We start from the raw sequence: 22,564 nt of genomic DNA on the forward strand, positions 1-22,564 counted from the left end.
ATAAAGATGAAATAAAATATATGCAGGATACTTCTTTCAATGCCTTATTCAAGAAAATTTCATCCAATAGGTAGTAACTGCTATTTTTGTTACTAATATTAGATGAGGAAACAGACAAGGTCAGTATCTGCTTATCACCTGTATGTGCTCAATAATATATATTAGGAGGGGATTAATGAGGTTTAAAAACTAGTCCAGGTGATAAAACTGAAAGTGAAACTTCTTGACTTTGAACTACAGTATTTACTTTCTCTATACTGAGATGTCATGCTCTTTGGTAGTTTGCTCAAGGTGGTAAAAAGTAAACAGCATTTTGCTGACTAGACGACTTTCTCCCCTGGAACCTGACCTTCACTAATTGACTTGGCTAATAACCAAACTTGAGGCTTCTTCAGGGTTTATCTGACTAACTTTACTTGATGTCCGGATTTCTCATGATGGGATCCTGTCCTCAAATTTCTTCTGCCTTTGATACTTGAGATCATTACTTTTAAGAGTTTGGTGCTGGTTGTTTTGATAATAATAATTAGCACTAATGCTCAATATCCTTAATGTTGCTCTTATTGCAGAGGGAAGTGGAACCCTGATTGCTTGATGATTGATGGAATGATTTCTCAGTTAGGAGATCGAGTAGAGAAGTTGTGGAAACGGGATGAAGGGGGCACAGGAAAATACCCTCCTACTAGTCTACATGTACGTTTGCAAAACATGATATCATTTAGTCTCAAAAGTTGGGCTGGGAGAGGGAGGAATGCTTAATTGGATTTTTCATACCTGGCATGGGCTTGGGAAAAACAAGGGACGTAAATGAATGAATATGTAAAATGCACTAAATTTTTTTTAATAGGCGTTACTTGACATATACCTACTAGACAACATTACTGAAGCAAGCAAGCATTCTGTTGTATCCTTTAAAATTTTATCAAGTAATGCACATATTACCAAAATCATACAATGTCAGAGTAATAGGACCCTTATGCATCTAATCCAATCTCAGTTTCACATTTGAATTTGTTTTAAAGGAAAGATTCTTAATCCAGGACCTGTTGGTTGGATTCAGATGGTCTTCCGTTAACCTTGAAACTGTGCAAAATGTTTATGTTTATTTTTCTAGAGTTACAGTTCTTGGCTTTCATCAGACTCAAATGTGTCCAAGACATTCCCGAAGTTAAAGACAGCTCTAGAACATTGTTAGCAAGTGGTCATTCTCTATGAGATTTTATGTGCTGGATGGGAATGCATTAATTAATGCATTAGCTTAAATTACCTAGGTAGGCCTTGTGGTCTCTTAAATAAGATTTTTGTACTAATGTCTATTTCTTAGTCAAAATGCATAGTTTTATTCATAATTTATGAAATAAATAATGTGCTTGCTTAAACTGCCAGGGTTTGTTGGATAACTGGAATTTCATCTGTGGCTTTGCTTCTTAAGCTTGTTAATCTGCTAACTTCAGTGAAGAAAGTTTGCTTTAGCTCCTCTTCTTGCGGTGCCTGTGTGCTAAGTGGCTTCAGTCGCGTGTGACGCCATGCACTGGAGCCCACCAGGCTCCTCTGTCCCTGGGGATTCTCTAGGCAAGAATACTGGAGTGGATTGCCATTTCTTCCTCCAGGGGACAATGCACCTTTGTGGTGGTGCTTAATACAGAATGAATAAGGTTTGTGGGGTTGGCTCTACTGACATTTAATAAAACTGTCTTAAGCCTTTTTTCTGATATCTTCTGTTGTTACCTATTGCAGATATATATGTAGGAGTTTTTCTTTTTGTTTATTGTCCTTAATCCTCTTTTTTTTAAAGACTATTTATTTGCTACTTGATATTATGTATTCCTTTCCAAACAAAACGGATACTTCCATTGAATCATTTCCAACTGCCTTTGCCATTTCTTGGGGCCACGTTAAACTTATTCAAGGATTTTGGCTGATAGATCATAATGACTATGAGGTAAGTCTGTATAGTTCATTTAGAATGTTAAGCTTTTGTAAGCTATTAGAATTTTAGGAAAAATACATTTACTATTAAAGATATGACATAGTCTACTTCCGGAGGTGATTTAAGGATTTAGTTTAATCAGTACCTTCACCAAGCACCATTTCAGGCAATAAGAATATACAAAGATAAAATAGTTTAGAACCCCAAGAGCCTTATTGTCTAAAGAAGGAAACATACAAACAATTACCAGTAGTGCAAATATAGTGATTTTTATGTTACAGATATATTTGGTGTGTTGGGTGAACCAGAGAAGCCAGAATTTGACATTGATGTATGAAATTGGTGATGGAAAGATTTTATATACTCACTTGACAAGATCTCAAAAGTATGAGGCTTTTGATAAGGCTTTTATTTAAAATAAAATATATAGTAAAGTAGATATTTTCAGATATATTTAAACTGGTTTTAGTTTAATTTGCGTAGGTTTAGTATATTGCCCTTTTTTTTTTTCAAAGTACAAAGCGTTATATTTAATTCACCAGTTTTCACTGTCATTTTTGCAGAGTGGTTTGGATCTGCTGTTTCACCCAGCTACTGCAAAACCTGTGTCATGGCAACATTCAAAGATGATTGAAGCCTTCATGAGTCAGGGCGAGCACAGACAGGCCCTCAGGTACATTCAGACGATGAAGCCAACAGTGTCCAGTGGTAGAGATGTTATCCTGCACCTCACTGTTCTGCTTTTTAATAGGTGAGTACCTGTTTTGAAAGTACAGTTGAACTCTTGGCCGTGTATTAAGAAAATGGAACTGATGAAATAGAGCAATATATATTTTGACTTGGTTGCATTGCACAGTATTCTTATGTTCTTCATCTTTCATCATTGAGAAGAATGTAAAGCACCTTTCACCTAGAATGAGATGAATAAAAGAAGTAATGAGTAAAAGGGGAAATCAGACTGAGGTTTAAAAATTATGTTGGTTTCTACCTGGCAGTATTGACAGTTTTCTCCTTGGACAGTTGAGGTTTGATTATGCCGAGAAGCAGCCAGAAATAGAGAAAGAATGAAGTTTATGCTGAGTTAATAAATTATATTCTTTGACGGTATATTCCAGTGACGGTACTCTGATATTCTTGTTAGTCTTGATTGCTTGGGTATTGCAGTTCTTTAACTTGGCTGTTGCATTATAGCAATACACAGCTGCTATGATAATTATGTTTGTCATGTATATGCTAACTGACAATTAAGTGGCATGATTGGGAATACAGTGGTCTGGTTATTGGGTTTTCTTAATACCCAGGTAGTTGGGAAACTTGTTTGGGACTGGAACTTCTTAGATTGTAACTATTTTTATTTAATTCATACTGGTTTTTTATTGAATCTTATTGGTTGAGTCATTTTATATTTTCTTTATATATTTAAAAATTGGCCATTTCTCACCCCAAATTGTCATTTATGAACCATACAGCTTTGAGGAGAGAGGATTGGATCTTTACATTTCAGACAGATCTGCAATTTAATAATAGACTTGTTAGACATTGAAACTTACAGTGTCCTCAGAAGTAATGAACTGCTAAACTACTTAAAGTATTTGGCTCAGCTGAACAAATCAAGAATGAATATAAGAACAAAAAGTTAAAGAAGCTAAACAACATAAATGCTTAATAAATGGGTTAAAGAGTTCTAGTACTTGATAATGTTTACAATAATGCAACCTTTATATAATGTAATTTCAAAACTGTATTTCTCAAGTACAGTAAAGCCTTGGTTATCTAGTCTCTAGAAAAATAGCATCATTAAGTGTCTTTTACAGTAAGTGCAGAAGTTAAAACAAAGGGCCACTCAGAATGCCATTTGTGAGATAACATGTTTTCAAATTCAATAAATGTTTAAAATAATTACTGAGGTGGTGTTCGGTTTTCTAGCTGTTGTGTGAATTTATATTAATTAATCTACATTTTAAAATGACAATATTGGAATAGTTACTGATTGTAACAGTTGACAGTCTTTGGACTCAGATAGATCTGAATTTATACCTGAATTCTGCTACATTCTGAAATATGACCAGAAGCAGTTAAATTATCCTTTCTGAGCCCAGGTTTCCTCCTGGGTTAATAATGACTGCTTTGCAACATGTTGAGGTGTAGTTAAATGGCATAAGCACTATTGCAGTTGCAAGTAGTAAGTCATTAGTAAATGGTGGTGAAAGTAAAAGTGGCCCAGTTGTGTCTGACTCTTTGAGACCCCATGGACTGTAGCTTGGCAGGCTCCTCTGTCTGTGGAATTCTCCAGGCAAGGGTACTGGAGTGGGTAGCCGTTCCCTTCTCCAGGGGATCTTCCCAACCCAGGGATCGACCCTAGGTCTCCCACATTGCAGGGGGATTCTTTATGGTCTGAGCCACCAGGGAAGCCCAGTAAAGGGTGGTATATTGAACCTTCTTGAGTTAGCCATCATTGCATCATTTATCTAACTTTCCTGCCTAACTCCTGCCTATATCCTCTACCACTTCTTCTTTATTAAGATTATCTTTCTCTTTCCGTGAAACCTTTATGCTGGTAGCTTTTCAGTTAATATGAGCTTTCTTTATGGACATACCATCACAGTTATGGCAAATAGATTTACCTAAAAGTAATCATAATGCACAGTACACGATAGCCTCAAAGTAACAGTTTCAGATTTTCAGCTCTTAACAGTACGTGTTCAGTTTTAGTAAAATAGAAGTACAATAGAGCTGAAAAACCTTTCTGTATAGGTATAATCATCTTTATTCTTTCCACTTTCTGTGGGTTTCATTCTGCTGTGCTTTTTAACTCAAGTTGGTTTCTCATTTTCAACCTTTTATCTTTACTAACATAAAAATGTAAATCTGAATGTTCTGCATATTACTTTGGCATCATCCCACAGTTTTTATGATTATTTTTTTCTAAGTATTTTTAATTATCATTATGATTTTTTTCTTTCCGTATTATTTAGACGCTTTAATGTACAAATACAGTTTAAAAAATTCTTTTCTCTCTTAATTGCATTGTGACTCCATAATGTGATCTACACATGGAGCAGATGGCCAACACCGAAATCAGATTGATTATATTCTTTGTAGCCAAAGACGGAGAAGCTCTATACAGTCAGCAAAACCAAGACCGGGAGCTGCCTGTGGCTCAGAGCATGAAATCTTTATTGCCAAATTCAGACTTAAATTGAAGAAAGGGGGGAAAACCACTAGAGCATTCAGGTATGAGCTAAATCAAATCCCTTATGATTATACAGTGGAAGTGAGAAATAGATTTAAGGGACTAGATCTGATAGAGTGCCTGATGAGCTATGTATGGAGGTTTGTGACATTGTACAGGAGACAGGGAGGAAGAACATCCCCAAGAAAAAGAAATGCAAAAAGGCAAAATGGCTGTCTGAGGAGGCCTTACAGATAGCTGTGAAAAGAAGAGAAGTGAAAAAGTAAAGGAGAAAAGGAAAGATATACCCATTTGAATGCAGAGTTCCTAAGAATAGCAAGGAGAGATAAGAAAGCCTTCCTCAGTGATCAGTGCAAAGAAATAGAGGAAAACAACAGAATGGGAAAGACTAGAGATCTCTTCTAGAAAATGAGAGATACCAAGGGAACATTTCATGTAAAGATGGGCTCGATAAAGGACAGGAATGGTATGGACCTAACAGAAGCAGAAGATATTAAGAAGAGGTGGCAAGAATATATAGAAGAACTGTACAAAAAAGATCTTCACGACCCAGATAATCACGATGGTGTGATCACGCACCTAGAGCCAGACATCCTGGAATGTGAAGTCAGGTGGGCCTTAGGAAGCATCACTACAACAAAGCTAGTGGAGGTGATGGAATTCTAGTAGAGCTATTTCAAATCCTGAAAGATGATGCTGTGAAAGTGGTGCACTCAATATGCCAGCAAATTTGGAAAACTCAGCAGTGGCCACGGAACTGGAAAAGGTCAGTTTTCACAGCAATGCCAAAGAAGGCTCAAACTACCACGATATTGCACTCATCTCACATGCTAGTAAAGTAATGCTTAAAATTCTCCAAGCCAGGCTTCATCAATATGTGAACTGTGAACTTCCAGATGTTCAAGCTGGTTTTAGAAAAGGCAGAGGAACCAGAGGTCAAATTGCCAACATCTGCTGGATCATGGAAAAAGCAAGAGAGTTCCAGAAAAACATCTACTTTTGCTTTATTGACTATGCCAAAGCCTTTGACTGTGTGGGTCACGATAAACTGTGGAAAATTATGAAAGAGATGGGAATACCAGACCACCTAACCTGCCTCTTGAGAAATCTGTATGCAGGTCAGGAAGCAACAGTTAGAACTGGACATGGAACAACAGACTGGTTCCAAATAAGAAAAAGAGTACGTCAAGGCTGTATATTGTCACCCTGCTTATTTCACTTATATGCAGAGTACATCATGAGAAACGCTGGGCTGGAGGAAGCACAAGCTGGAATCAAGATTGCCGGGAAAAATATCAATAACCTCAGATATGCAAATGACACCACCCTTATGGCACAAAGTGAAGAAGAACTAAAGAGCCTCTTGGTGAAAGTGAAAGAGGAGAGTGAAAAAGTTGGCTTAAAGCTCAACATTCAGAAAATGAAGATCATGGCATCTGGTCCCATCACTTCATGGGAAATAGATGGGGAAACAGTGGAAACAGTGACAGACTTTATTTTCTTGGGCTCCAAAGTCACTACAGATAGTGACTGCAGCCATGAAATAAAAAGACCCTTGTTCCTTGGAAGGAAAGTTATCACCAACCCAGACAGCATATTAAAAAGCAGAGACATTACTTTGCTGACAAAGTCCATCTAGTCAAAGCTATGGTTTTTCCAGTAGTCATGTATGAATGTGAGTGTTGGACTATAAAGAAAGCTGAGAGCCGAAGAATTGATGCTTTTGAACTGTGGTGTTGGAGAAGACTCTTGAGAGTCCCTTGGACTGCAAGGAGATCCAACCAGTCTATTCTAAAAGGAAATCAGTTCTGAATACTCTTTGGAAGGACTGATGCTGAAACTGAAACTCCAGTGCTTTGGCCACCTGATGGAAAGAACTGACCCATTGGAAAAGACCCTGATGCTGGGAAAGTTTGAAGGCAGGAGAAGTGGACGACAGAGGATGAAATGGTTAGATGACATTACTTACTTGATGGACATGAGTTTGAGCAAGCTCTAGGAGTTGTTGATGGACAGGGAAGCCTGGCGTGCTGCTGTCCTTGGGTTCGCAGAGTCGGACATGACTGAGCGACTGAACTGAACTGACTGAAGGAACGTTTGCTGGACTTCTCGTTGGTTTAGTGGTTAAGATTCCTCACTTCCAGGACAGGGAGTGAGCTTCGATCCCTGGTTGGGAAACTATAAGATCCTGCATGCCTTGCAGCACAACCAAAAAATAAACTTAAAAAAATGAATAAGAAAGAAACGTTTGCATGTTGCCTCCTCTAATGCGTATGTGTCTATTCCTGGTAATACTGCTAACTTTTTGTATTTTGAATACAGTATTAGGTACATAAAAGTTTAAAATTGTTATTTTTTAATGACTTGAACCTCTTATTGTGGAATAATCATCACGAGTAATTGTTAACATAGCTACAACAACTTTCTCTTATTTATGATTCATCTTTTCCTAATATTTTAACTTTTACTCTAATCACTGGAAATCAGTAGTTGCTTGTTTACATTTCTGAATTTTTTTTCATTGTGATCTCTATGATCCATTTCAAAAGACTGTTTATATTTGATCTGTCATTTTTAGAGCCTGTCATAGGAGTGTTTCTAAGGCTGTCTTCTTGCTGTGTTGCCAAGAACGCCCATACATTTCTTAACTTAGCATGCTAGTTTTAGCCTTTCATCAATTGAAGTGATTTTCTTACTGCTTTTATTGGCGTCGTGCCTTCCTGTCATGAGGAGCAGGAGAGTAGTGGGCATATGAAAGTTACTTATTTTAAAATTTATGTTTAAGTGTTGGCCCAAAATGGATCGTCAGTTTCTTGAAGTTGGAGGTAACTATGCCTTCTCCTGCTATGGGAGAAACTGAGAAAAATATACTATCATTTGTCTTTTGCTTTCAGGTATGCTTACTGTTATTAGATTAGTTTTTGATAAATCATAAATAAATTAATCTGACTCTTACCTCGTATGTCTGCTCACTGGGAGTGGATATCATACTTTAATAAAGTGGAAAACTTGAAACATATCCAGGGACTTCTGTGATGGTCCAGTGGTTAAAAAATCTGCCTTGTAGTGCAGGGGACATGGGTTTGATCCTTGGTATGGAGTAAAGATCCCACATGCATCAGAGCAACTAACCCCTTGGGCGGCAACAGGAGAATCTGTGAGCTGTGAAGATCTCACATGACACAGTGAAGATCCTGTGTGCTGTAACTAAGACCTCCTGCAGCAAAATAAGTATATATATGTGTGTGGTTTATATATATACATACACACACGTATTATATATAGTATATATATAATATTTTATATATGTGCGACCCCATGGACTGTAGTCTGTCAGGCTCCTCTGTCCATGGAATTCTCCAGGCCAGAATACTGGAGTGGGTGTCTGTTCGCTTCTCCAGGTGATCTTCCCAATCCAGGGATTGAACCTAGGTCTCCCGCATTCTAGGTGGATTCTTTACCATCTCAGTCACCAGGGCAGCCTGTACGTATATAGGCTGGGAGAAGAGAGGCAAGAATACGGTTCTTTTTGTTTTTTGAATAGTAAGATATTTACATGCTTTTTTCTAAAATTACAAAAGGATACACAGTAAATTCGCAGCCACCTAAGCTTCCTCACAGTACCCAACCAGTGTTAGTAATCTCTAGTGCCTCTTTCCTGAGACATTCTGGGACATACTAAGCAAATACACATGTATGTCATTGCCACCCCTCCCCCCTTAAAAAAATACATGCTGTCATCCATCTGCAGCATATTTTTAAAAGTTATTTAGTTTGGAATTCATTTCCTGATAGTACATAAAGAGCTTCCTTATTTTAATCATTGCATAATAGTTCATTATGTGGATGTACCAGGATTTGTTTAACTGCCTTCGCTTAGTGAACATTTGGGTGGTTTTAATCTTATGCCATTTCAGACACTGCGATGTATGAGTAACCACCCATTTTACACAAGTGCAAATTTATTTTGTAAAATCCTGGGAGTAGAATTACTGGGTGAAAAGTGTAAGTGTTAGTCACTCAGTCGTGTTGGACTCTTTGTGACCCCATGTACTGTAGCCCACCAGGCTCCTCCATCCAGGGAATTCTCCAGGAAGGAATACTGGAGTGGGTTGCCATTTCCTCTCCAACTGGGTGAAAGGATATTTGCAATTTTAATTTTGATAAGGCATATTACCTTCCATGTGTGTCTCACTTTGTGTTATACCCTTTAGTTAGACATTTATCCAGCTGATTGGTGAAAATGGTAATATTAATGTGATTAGTCTCACTATAATAGTAGAATGCATCTTTTCATGAAGAGCTATTTTATGAAATTAGAGTTGCCAATGTTTTGTGACTGTCTCTTCTATTTCAATATTATTTAATCCTCTCGCTGTTTCTGTTACTACTTTGTGATTTTTGTTTTATCATTTAAATTTTTGATGCAGCTGAAATTTATTTTGGTTCAAGCATTTTGTAAGCAGATTCCAGAATACGCAAAAGTAGAATAGTACTATAGTACGATGAAAATTCCATGTACCCATCCTCCATCAGATTTAACAGATAAAAGATTTTATTATACCCACTTCATCTATTTCTTTATATTAAAATTAATGATTAGATGTTCATTCATCTTCATTATCTATTTTTCTTTCTGTAGAAATGGTGTGCTCATTTTTAACACTCCCAGATTTTTTATTTTGGGGGAAAAAACTACCTCTCTTAGATACTCAGGTTATAACAACCACACTGTCTTGCCTGTCCTGGTAGAAAAAGGAGTGCAAGGCAATTTCAGATGTAGATTTTTAGGTAATACCCCTAAATGTTTTACTTATTTGCACTATTGTTTTTATAAGTTTTATAGAATATGTAAAATATTCTAGTCAAACAATAAAAATTTTAGGGTCCTGAACTGCCAACAGTGGGATTTGCTCCCCCAAGAAACTTTGTATATACAGAAAGTCTGGGGCAGTGCTGCTAAAATTTCCTCAGATGCATTTTCATTATGAATACTAATTGCTGTAACTTGGTTCATGTATTCTGTGTTTTTTATGCATGTCAGTTTTTTATTTGCAAGTCATTATTTCAATTTTTGTGATTATTTCAATAAAAACTATAGTTAAAACTTTTGGTAGGGGGTGCTGTGCCTGGTCTTAGTTGTGGCATGTGGGATCTACTTCCCTTACCAGGAATGGAACCTGGGCTTCCTGCACTGGAAACGCAGTCTTAGCCACTGGACTATTAAAATCAAAATTACCTATTCACTTGAAATTAGGAATGATGACTTTTTTTTAGAAAATTATTCCTACCTACTTGCCATTTTTTATTCTACGCCTGCTTCTGCTTTGACACTTATCAGCCCTTCCAAAAATTCTACATGTGAGACTTATCATTGTTAATCTTAGTATGTGTCTTTCAAGACATTTTGTTCTTTATATAAGTACATAAAGACTCACAGGCTTTGTTTATTGGTTAATTTTTAGAAATTCTTATTATTCATGTTGATTTTTACTTATCAGTGTATCATGAGACACATTGCTTCATTTAATGACCTATTGCTCACAGAAGGATGTTTCAGCAGCCCCACTTGGTTTCTAAAACTGTCTGATTTGACCTAAGTTCTCTAATCAGATCTTGCTGTAGATAAGCCAAAATCTTACTAAGAAGAGTTGCTAAGCTAAGGCTTCTACTTTCCCATAAACACAATATGCTGTTTCTGCCTCTAGGTCTTTGCTCATTTTCTTTTCTACTCTTCTCATGCTCAGTGTCACTTTCTTAAGAATCTCACTTGAATATTTCAGTTCTGTCCAGATTGCATTAGATTTTTGTCTTCTTGAACTCTTGGGTTCAGATGGTCCCTGACTTAACGATGCTTCAACTTATAATTTTTTCAACTTTAAAATGGTGCAAAGCAGTATGCATATATGAAGTAGTAACCATAGTTTGAATTTTGGTCTTTTCCTAAGCTAACTATATGCAGTGTGATTTTCTCTTAACGATGCTGGGCATCGACAGTGAGCTGCAGCTCCCGTTTACCATGGTCATGAGAGTAGACAACTCGTACACTCAAAACCATTCTCTGTCCAAAAACAATTCTGGTTTTTATTTTCAGTGGAATATTCAATAAATAACATGGTATAGTCAACATTCCATGATAAAGTTTTTAAAGCTACCTTATTTTCTTTACTACTTCACAGTGATTAGTATTGAATAAAATTTTAAAATACTTTTAAATAATATGTACATAGTATCTTTTGGGCTTCCCAGATGACTCACTGGTAAAGAATCCACCTACCAGTGCAGGAGATAGTTTGATCCTTGGGTCAGGAAGATCCCCTGGAGGAGAAAATGGCAGCTCACTCCAGTGTTCTTGCCTGGGAAATCCCATGGTCGGAGGAGCCTTGCAGGCTACAGTCCATGTTGGTCGCAGAGTCAGGCACGACTAAGATGCATGCACAAAGTATCTTTGGGATTCTTCAGGTGGATGTCTTGTTTTGAACATTTTAAATAGCTTTTCTAAAACTAAACTTTGATAAATATTGATTTCAGGTGCATGGTGGAGGCCTGGACTTTACTGCGACAACATTCTAATAGGTTGAATATAGAGGAGCTGCTCAAGCATACGTATGAAGTCTGTCAGGAGATGGGCTTAATGGAGGATTTATTGAAGCTACCATTCACAGACACTGAGCAGGTAAGGATTTGTCAGTGTAAACTTATATCTGGAAATTTAGGATAAGTTAATAGCTTACAAATCTATTTTTTTCTTTCTAGGAGTGTTTGGTGAGATTTTTACAGTCCAGTGCGAGTGTTCAGAATCATGAATTCCTTTTAGTTCACCATTTGCAGCGTGCCAATTATATTCCTGCCTTGAAGCTGAACCAGACTCTGAAGATTAATCTTATGGTACAGTTGAACTTGTTTTATTATGGGGGAACAAGAGAATAGGGAAAACAGATGACTTCATTATAGAAGAGCTTTGTATAATCTTAAATTTAGAAAATCCTCACTTTCTGTAGCAGAATTGACAAACAGGATGTTGTTACTTATCCAGTTCTTTTATATGTGCCATTTCTGTTAAGGTATCTGCCCACAGTCTTACCAGTCTAACTACTTTACTCACTCAGGGAAAATAGCAATTGGTAGAGGACAACAGTAGGAAATAAATAGTGCAAAAAGCATAGATTTTAGGGGTTGGACTAATTGCTCATTGGCTCTATGTGCTTGGACACACTCTGAACCTTGGTTTCCTTAATTGTAGAATGACAGTATCTTTTGTGAGGATGCACAGAGGTGTGTGTGATGGAACATGTTGCTTAGTAAATGAAAATCATTGGTTTTATTAGTTGTAAATAAGGCTGGGAAGGAGAGACTTGGAATTTATTGATGGGTAAGAATTGATGAAGCAGTTAGGTTGTGTGTATGATGTCTTTGGTTTGGAAGAATGGGTATGTAGAAAGGAGGAAGGTATTCTTGTGTATTCATAATTATAAATTAAATGTAAATAATAGACATAGCACCTAACATTTTTGAAGATTAAATTTTTACCAGTTATGTTATATTCGATAGAATGATCGTGATCCTCGTTTGCGAGAGAGATCAGTGACTCGAAATTCTATAATAGACCAATATGGGAAAATTCTTCCTAGAGTCCAGCGAAAATTAGCCATTGAGCGAGCAAAGCCTTACCATCTGTCAGCATCATCAGTTTTTCGAGAAGGTAAGATTTCATTGAAAAATGTCCTAAAATATTGTGCTAGAAAAGATATTGAATGATTATCTTCTGAAACCTTTGTTATCTTCTGTTTAGCTCAATTTTGCTTAGATTCATCACAGTGATGCTTTGTGGTTTTGTTTGTTTGGTTTTTTATTGGTTGTTCTACCCCAAGAAAGCGAAAGCTTCCTTAGAACTTTTAAACTTTCTAGTTTTTTTAGTGCAGAGTGACAGAACTCTTTTGATTTCATTTGAAGACTGCTGACTTTTAGAAAACATGTAGAATAATTATTTCACCATCTCCTAAAAGCCAAAATTGTTAAATTTCTGCACATATATTGCTAAACCAAATATAATTGAACTACTCATGTTTTGTTTTCTCCAATCACTTTGCCATATTAGTCTATCTACTTTAAAATCCTGGTGTTAGAGATGAAATTAAATACTACCTTTTTTGTTTCACAGTTTCTAGGCCAAAACCATTATCAGCAGTTCCAAAGCAGGCTGTAACCGGGACTGTGTTAACAAGATCTACTTTCATCAATAATGTGTTATCTAAAATTGGAGAGATCTGGGCAAGTAATGAACCTGAAAATAGCATCTCTGTCTATAATAGGTATGTTTTTCTTACACCTTTTACAATAATGCTGCTTGCTAATCTTCCCTGGGTTATCAGCTGCATTCATAAACAGTCCAGCCTTAGAGCTTATTAGTGTATGTAGGAAAAATGTTTTGTGTTGTCTACTTTGCTTGCAAGAAGAACATTCTTTGTTCTTAAATTTGAAACCAATTATATTCATTGTTATTTGTAAATAAGCAGAATATACATGGTGAAAAAAAGATAGTCCCCTTCCCATCTAACCTCACCTTCTTACAGTATTTGTATTGATAATTTAGCCTTCTTTGTGATACATAATCAAAAGTTAAATTTTTATTTTCTCTGTAGTCCTAATGTAGAGGAACCCTCTCCTGTAGCATATTCTCTCCCAGATCCAGAGCTGCCTGAGGCATTTGTTGGAACACCAATTACAAAGGCATCACAAAGAATTTCTAGGTAAGAATTTATTTAATCACTTTTAAAAGACAGTGTTAGACAAGACTTAAACTGATAGGATATTTGTCTTAATTTCACTTACTTCACTTAATAATGGTATTCTCCAGGTTCATCCATGTTGCTTACAAATGGCAATATTTCATTCCTTTTTTGACTAATTCCTTTATATATATATATATATATATGTATATTATATATATGTCCATTATATATTTTTTAAGGAAGCCCGATTCTGTTTTCCATGGTGACTATACCAATTTATATTCCCACCGGCAGTGTAAGAGGGCTCTCTGTTCTCCATACCCTCTTTAGCTTTTATTATTTGAAGACTTCTTGATGATAGTCAGTCTGACCAGTGTGAGATGATACTTAATAATTACACTATAATTTTAAAAGTATCTTTCAAGTCTTCATAAATACTGTTTTAAATTATTGAAGGAGTTTTTTAATGCTTCCTTTAAAAAAAATAGTTTGGGCAGTTTTATAGTACTTTTAAGGAATTTTACATCAGCTGATAATCTACTTAGAATTTTGCTTAATGATTTCAGACTGCTTAAAGAAAAGCAAACTTTGTTGTATTAAAATCATAAGCAAAATAAATTATTTGTTTGTTTTCTTTAATCTCTCTGATTCAGACCCAAGAATGAAGGTTATTTTTTGTAAATCCCAGCTAATCTTGGTTGGCTTCTAAAAACTTGCTCCTGTTTAACTGAGCCTACTAAAATGTCTTAAGTGGCTTTAGTACAATAATACTTTTATTTCTTAAACCTATGGTTATTAGAGTAGTAAATAGTTAAATTGAAATTTTGTATCCAAGATGGAACTGTGGTTGTTTATTTTATTTAAGGCAAAAGGCATTGGAGAGTGGAGAAGTATTCATGATCATCAATAGCAGAGTACAACTATCTCTTAATGTAATGATTCTTTCTCTTTAATAATATGACCATAATTGTTGAAAATTTTTGACTTTTTACAATTTATCCAAGACAAAATGACATAATGTTGTTGAAATAGTTTTGATACTAAGAATAAAGGTACTCAGAATAAATTCAGTTCAGTTCAGTCACTCAGTCGTGTCTGACTCCTTGCGACCCCATGAATTGCAGCACTCCAGGCCTCCCTGTGTCCATCACCATCTCCTGGAGTTCACTCAGACTCATTGTCCATTGAGTCAGTGATGCCATCCAGCCATCTCATCCTCTGTCGTCCCCTTCTCCTCCTGCCCCCAATCCCTCCCAGCATCAGAGTCTTTCCCAATGAGTCAACTCTTCGCATGAGGTGGCCCAAGTACTGGAGCTTCAGCTTTTAGCATCATTCCTTTCAAAGAAATCCCAGGGTTGATCTCCTTCAGAATGGACTGGTTGGATCCAAGGGACTCTCAAGAGTCTTCTCCAACACCACAGTTCAAAAGCATCAATTCTTCGGCGCTCAGCCTTCTTCACAGTCCATCTCTCACATGCATACATGACCACAGGAAAAACCATAGCCTTGACTAGGTGGACCTTAGTCGGCAAAGTAATGTCTCTGCTTTTGAATATACTATCTAGGTTGGTCATAACTTTTCTTCCAAGGAGTAAGCGTCTTTTAATTTCATGGCTGTAGTCACCATCTACAGTGATTTTGGAGCCCCCAAAAATAAAGTCTGACACTGTTTCCACTGTTTCCCCATCTATTTGCCATGGAGTGATGGGACCGGATGCCATGATCTTCGTTTTCTGAATGTTGAGCTTTAAGCCAACTTTTTCACTCTCCTCTTTTACTTTCATCAAGAGGCTTTTTAGCTCCTCTTCACTTTCTGCCATAAGGGTGGTGTCATCTGCATATCTGAGGTTATTGATATTTCTCCCAGCAATCTTGATTCCAGAATAAGTTAATAACTTAAAAACAATTGGGCTCAACCCATTTGTAGTGTATATAATGGATATCTTTTCAAATTATGAAAGGATTTTCCCTTTTTTGGGTTAGATTTTCTTAAATTGAGGTTCTTTTCCTTTATTACCATAAGGAGATGGTGAAAAGGTTGCTTCAAATAGAAGTCATTATCACTGACATGGTTTTTTACCAATAGTTTTGGTTTTTTCCCACAAGTCACTTTATCTCAGTTTCTTTGTACTTGAAAGTGAAAGTGAAGTTGCTCAGTTGTGTCTGACTTTTTGCAGTTCCATGGACTGTTCGGCTCCATCCATGGGATTTTCCAGGCAAGAATACTGGAGTGGGTTGCCATTTCCTTTCTCCAGGAGATCTTCCTGACCCAAGGATTGAACCCTGGTTTCCCTCATTGTAGGCAGCCGCTTTACCATTGAATAGGTCTGCAATTCAAGAAGGGAGAGATAATAAGTGTTCAGGCCTACTAATGGCCTAAGGACTATTATGAGAATCCTTTAAAGCCAGTGTTAACACATATGGAATAGAGCTGATTGAGGTGTGAATATTTACCTTTTATAAAAATCATTCCACTTCTTGCTTCTATATTTTTCAAATTGGGTGTGTGTTAGTGTAAGTAAAATTTAATGGATTGTGGCTTAGCATAGATAATATCAATGGGCACTGAACATAATAAGGCTGAATGCCATTTTATGTAATTCATGTTTTCTATATGTGCATAATCTAAAATGCATTACCTACTTGGATCATGGTCAAAAAGTTGTTGAGGAAATAAAAGACCTAATGTGATATTTAACACTTTGTTCAGAAAACAATCAAAAATTTTTTTCTTCATATCTTTTTAAAATATAACTTAAACACATCAAGTCTTGTTAGTATAAGAATTTTGCTCTTACTCAGTAGGTATACCACTTGTTGCACAGACCTTGCTTCTGAGAAATAATCTTTCCTAAATAGGCACCTTAAACATAAATTTCAGCCTAATGCAAGGCATTTAACAAAATACCTATTTGGGATAGCTCAATAAAAAAGTGAGCAAAAGTTTACAAATATATAATTTGAATGCAAATGAAGTAGAGAAGGAAAGAAGAATCAGAAGACAACAGAGAAAGAAATGTCTAGCAACCTGACTGAATGTTTTTGGTTTGGTAGAAATCTCAGAGCTGTGCTTAGTACAGAATAACAAATGCAAAGATACTGTATTTAGAGGAAGAAAATACTTCCTGTAAATATTTCCCCACCACATAATAAGTTGTTTTGAAGCACCTGTGATTTCTGTTGGTCTGCCATCTCTTGCAGTAAAAATCTTGAACTTAAAGGATAGAATGGCAAAGAAGGCATAGCAGCAAGAAATTACTATTTCTGGGCACCAAACTTACTTTTGTGGTTATTCTCAGCTGAATCACATAGGCATCTTGAGGTAGTGTTTTTGTTGCTAGGAATGTAGCCATAAAATAAACTATTAGGAAACTGGGAAAGTAGTGACCGTATGTTTATAAATGGTCCACAAAAATCATAATTGAAAAATTTCACCTTCAAGTTTATTTTTTAAACTTAGGTTTTTAAGCTGTTTGGACTATGCATACTTAATACAAGTCATCTATGAGATCATTTTTATCATCTGATATGATAAAAATGTCCAGGACACTGTAGAAAAAAAAACCATTGAGTGTAGTCCTGGGATTCTGTTTTGCTACTAACCTCATTAATTTGAGAAAATTAACATTTCCTTTGGTTGCTAAGTGTACTGATCAGAACCGTAAAGGTAAATAAACCAGTATTCATTATGTACATTTCATGTAGGTGAAAGGAATTTCTATGTTGATGAAAGTGAATTGCAGTGAATGGCTTGCTAGGGAAGCGTTACATTGCTTGTATCATTAACTGTTTGTCGTCATTTGAAAATAAATGGTTGGCTCATAGAGAGGCTCAGTTGGTTAAGGGAGGGAGGAGGGCTATAACTCCTTTTGAGGGAGTGGGGAGCATGATCGGAGAAGGAAATGGCAACCCACTCCAGTACTCTTGCCTGGAAAATCCCATGGATGGAAGAGCCTGGTAGGCTACAGTCCATGGGGTTGCGAAGAGTTGGACACGACTGAGCGACTTCACTTTCACTTCTCCATTGGAGAAGGAAACGGCAACCAACTCCAGTATTCTTGCCTGGAGAATCCCAGGGACAGAGGAGCCTGGTGGGCTGCCGTCTATGGGGTCGCAGAGAGTTGGACATGGCTGAAATGACTTAGCAGCAGCAGCAGTGGGAGCATGATCAAATTGCTATCTAGGTTTCATAATTCTCTTTTTTCACTACTGAATTAATTCTGATTTTTGAAACTAAGGGTGGCATTACAGATAGTAATATACTTGTCTGAATTTATATTTTCATATGGTTATCATATTTACCAGTGAATATAGAAGTTTGCATAATTAAATGGGATACTAATTCTTTTTGTTTCTTCAGTATAACTCAAAATATGTTACCAGGATTTTTCTTTTTATATGTATACTGTGATTACAGACTGCTGGATTTCGTTGTTCATCCTGTCCCCCAGCCCTCTCAGTGTTTGGAGTTTATTCAGCAAAGCCCCACACGGTCTCCTTGGTCCCTGGCATCTAGTTCATTGCCAGTAAGTTCACAATTAAAAGGATCACGTCAGAATGCCTCCAGGGCTTCAGAATTACATTTACTTGAAACTCCTCTTGTTGTTAAGGTAAGTATTATATTACGCATCTAGCGTCTAGTATTCATAGTGAAGCTAGGAAGTTCCTTACAAATAGCAGAGAAAAATGAAACTATTTATAATCAGCATCTCTGGGTAATAGGGTTTTAAGCCTTTATTTTCCCTTTTTCTGTGGATATGTTTCCAAATGCTTACTATATTATAAATTAGCCTTTTTTCTTTGAAAAATGCTTTCATGTTCTTGTGTGTGGTTTTTTTTTTCTGATACCATTTTGCTATTCCTTCATCAAATACTTTCTCATTCTTAACATTTTTTAAAGTTTTATTTTAAATTCTAGCTCCTTCAGTAAAATTATAAAGTGTTACTCTTTCCTACTGTCAGTAGGAAATTGCTTTTTCCTTCACCCTTTCTGATAAATTACTAGCAGAGAAACCACAGCTAAACTTGTGATGACTGGTAATAGTGGATTTTTACCTTCCTGCTGGAAAGCCATTTTCACAAATGTTCTCTGCAAGTTCCTTGTCTGGTATTCTGGAGTGAGTCCCAGAACTTTTTATTATTTTTTCCTTAATTGTTTCTGGATATCCAGCATTTAAAGTGAAGCCAAGGAATTCTTACTTTTCAAACTGGATAAAAGATACTTCAATAAATGCTATTCCTAAAATAGTTATTAAAAGAAATTGAAAAGGTGGTTGCTAAGATTAAGTTCCTAATATTTAATATCCAGTATAGTATTTCTCGGAGAAAGCAATGGCACCCCACTCCAGTACTCTTGCCTGGAAAATCCCATGGACAGAGGAGCCTGGTAGGCTGCAATCCATGGGGTCGCTAAGAGTCGGACACAACTGAGTGACTTCTCTTTTGCTTTTCATTTTCATGCATTAGAGAAGGAAATGGCAACCCACTCCAGTGTTCTTGCCTGGAGAATCCCAGGGACGGGGGAGCCTGGTGGGCTGCTGTCTCTGGGGTCGCACAGAGTCGGACACGACTGAAGCGACTTAGCAGCACCAGCAGCAGCATAGTATTTCTAACTTTTTTCTTCTATAGAAAAACACTCATACTTTATATAATCTGCAATTAAGTTCAAATGAAATTAAATGAGGGAGTAATTTTGTACTTGCTACCAAAAAGAATCTAGGAAAAAAATCAATATAATCTTATGATGGATCTAATGGAATTTAATAATCTAATAGGATCCAGTAATTTGTTTACGAGTCCTTTAGAGGAGAGATTAAGTGAGGAAATTGTTTTTGCTAACTAGTTCATCTGCTAATTATTGGTAACCATTGTAGTAAACCATCAGAATTCTCATAAGTAAGTCAGTTACTATTGGATTCATGTAATGGAATTACATTTTTTCTAAAACATTCTTAAAGTCAATCTTATTAATTTAGATTACTACTACTAAGTCGCTTCAGTCGTGTCCGACTCTGTGCAGCCCCACAGATGGCAGCCCACCAGGCTCACCCGTCCCTGGGATTCTCCAGGCAAGAACACTGGAGTGGGTTGCCATTTCCTTCTCCAATGCATGAAAGTGAAAAGTGAAAGTGAAGTCGCTCAGTCATGCCTGACTCTTCTCGACCCCATGGACAGCAGCCTACCATGCTCCTCCATCCATGGGATTTTCCAGGCAAGAGTACTGGAGTAGGGTGCCATTGCCTTCTCTGTAATTTAGATTAGCTTGCTATAATTAAACTAGATTCTGTTCATCACACAGTATCATCTCTTTCACCTTCTAAAGTTTTTCTAAGCGATAGTTAAATAATTTATCTTCTATCAGCACTTTATTTTCTAAGTTGAACTTAAACCTAGGAATAATCAAGGTTTAGAATGATTATGGATGCAATTTTATGTTTTGTAGCCTTATAAATAGAAAGCTCTGAGTAGAATTTTATGTTTTCTTTCCAGTAATCTATAATAATACTTATTGATGTTTTTATTGAGATGAGAATATAGCCATCATTGCCACTCATTTGGCTCTGTCCTTATGTAAGTGTCTTTTACAAACACTAATGGTGAATTCCATTTACTCTGTGTCATAGAAAGCTAAGACTTTGGCTATGTCGGTTACTTCCTCTGGATTTGCCGAGTTCACTCCTCAGTCCATCCTAAGGTCTGGTCTTCGAACGACACCTTTAGCATCTCCCTCTCTGTCGCCTGGAAGATCTCTTAGTCCTCCTTTACGACTCAAAGAAACTAGAATTTCATTCATGGAAGAAGGCATAACCACGAAATGGACTGCTGGAGTAAGTTTGATAATAGTTGGAACAAAAGGACTTCTTAATAACATATTAAGCTCCTATCAGTGTAAATGATATCGCTATAGATTTTTATATACAGTCTTGCAGATAGTCATAAAATCAGAAAACATTAATTCAGAGAGAGACTTTAGGGCCTTGGCTAAGCCAAACCTGTCATTTACAGGTAAAGAAAATAGGGCTAGAAACACCAAGTTAAATCGTCTATAACCACATAGTTACTTGATGGAAGGAACGAGACTGGGATTAAGGTCCATGGGTGGTTTTGTTTGTTTTGTGCTCTTTGTTTTTCAACCTGTATTGCACTGCTGCTCTCAGTAAGTTCCTAGTTTGTTGTCTGTTGGGGAGGTATGTCTGTAGAGCTTCACTGTAGGCTAATAGGAGCCCATTGGTGGTTATTGGGCATCTTGCCTATTCTGTATTTTAGTCTTTTGGAAGTACTGATCTATTACCAATTAGAGAATCATTAGCAGTCATTAACTTTTAGTCATCAGTCTGAGGAGAATGAATTTACAGTAAGTAAATTTTGATGGAGAAAAGAATTTGGAGATAACAGAGCATGGAAAGGGTGGGGTATGATTGGGATGGACAAGTTAGATTTAACTGATTTAAAAAATTTTTTTCTCCAAATCTTTACTTGATAGACTGTAGATGACAGCAAAGCAAAAACATGTATTACTGCGTCTTTACATGAATGTGGAGCTCCAGCAGAAACTGAATGGCTGAGGAACAAAGATAAGACAACATCTTTTCCCCTGGATAGCCCTGAAAAGGAGCATCAAGAAATGGATGTCAGATCACAGGATACAACTTCACAAAGTTTGGAGAAACTGGATGTGAGCGTAGAAAATAGCAATACTTCCACCAGATCAGACCAGACTACCTTAGAGTATCAGGATGCTCCATTACCAGAAGACTTTGAAGATATTTTGATAGCCTCTAAGTCAGTGAGCTCTTCCACTGAACTGGTTACTAATTTAACTGAACAGACTGAGAAGAACAATGATAAAAATACATTTAAACCAGGAGTGACTCCTCCAGAGCCAGAGAAACAAATGGGTAAGGACTCATCCCAGATATTAAAAATGGCCATTGATATCCTTCAGTAAAATTTGGAATAGAAGTTTTTCTACTGAAGAAAGCAACAGGGTTAAATAATTACATGATCATAGCACAGTAGGTTCTAGCCATAGTACACATATCTTATTCTTTCCACTTACAAACTTTGATTATAAATATGTTTGAGGTTTGAGAAGAGGAGAATTTAATGTGTGTTCTATTTCCATTTGGAAATGAAATTTAGAAAAGAACAGTAATGATTAAGGAAGCAATGTCAAATATCAGTGTGACTTAAGGTCTTCCTATAGTTATGAGAAATAATAATATTACCTTTACAGACTACATTAACTTATCTATCCAGCAGCCTCAACTTTCTAGAAAGCTGCTTAGAAAACAGGAAGTTCATTCTGCTCTCCATCCCTACCTCCAAAATAATCACTAGGAAGTGAAAATAAATGTTCAAAGACCCATGAATTGTCTTTATATTCATTTATCAAAGAATGGTTGAGCCCCTAATCTTGTGCAATGGACAGGGTCCTGTTTTGTGTGTGTGTTAGGTATTAAGGATAAATAAAGTAGAGGATAAAGAATAAAAATGTGCTAGATGGTAAGGATAAACTAAGTAGACGTGGCACTTGCCTGCATGTAATGTAAAGTCTAGTCAGTGAGTGATAGTTGATCAGACATGCCTGACTCTTTGCAACCCCATGGACTGTAGCCTGCCAGGCTCCTCTGTCCATGGAATTATCCAGGCAAGATGACTGGAGTCGATTGTGGATTAAATCAAACAAATGTGTGCAATGCAGTTTGA

General features: G+C 36.6%; 1 protein-coding gene across 4 annotated transcripts in view; it reads left to right on the forward strand.

Annotated features, from left to right (window-relative positions):
• AHCTF1 (AT-hook containing transcription factor 1) overlaps positions 1–22,564 on the forward strand; it is a 91,702-nt gene that overhangs the window by 48,636 nt on the left and 20,502 nt on the right. For all 4 annotated transcript variants that reach the window (XM_018060241.1, XM_018060240.1, XM_018060242.1 and 1 more), the window contains exons 18-29: positions 570–693; positions 848–904; positions 1,796–1,942; positions 2,494–2,681; positions 11,655–11,799; positions 11,880–12,011; positions 12,675–12,825; positions 13,285–13,435; positions 13,766–13,873; positions 18,273–18,465; positions 20,479–20,682; positions 21,339–21,753. In XM_018060241.1, coding sequence (XP_017915730.1) covers positions 570–693; positions 848–904; positions 1,796–1,942; positions 2,494–2,681; positions 11,655–11,799; positions 11,880–12,011; positions 12,675–12,825; positions 13,285–13,435; positions 13,766–13,873; positions 18,273–18,465; positions 20,479–20,682; positions 21,339–21,753 — 2,015 coding nt within the window. The remainder of the gene's footprint in view (positions 1–569; positions 694–847; positions 905–1,795; positions 1,943–2,493; positions 2,682–11,654; positions 11,800–11,879; positions 12,012–12,674; positions 12,826–13,284; positions 13,436–13,765; positions 13,874–18,272; positions 18,466–20,478; positions 20,683–21,338; positions 21,754–22,564) is intronic.

The sequence above is a fragment of the Capra hircus genome, chromosome 16 (genome assembly GCF_001704415.2).
Source record: "Capra hircus breed San Clemente chromosome 16, ASM170441v1, whole genome shotgun sequence".
NCBI lineage: Eukaryota > Metazoa > Chordata > Mammalia > Artiodactyla > Bovidae > Capra > Capra hircus.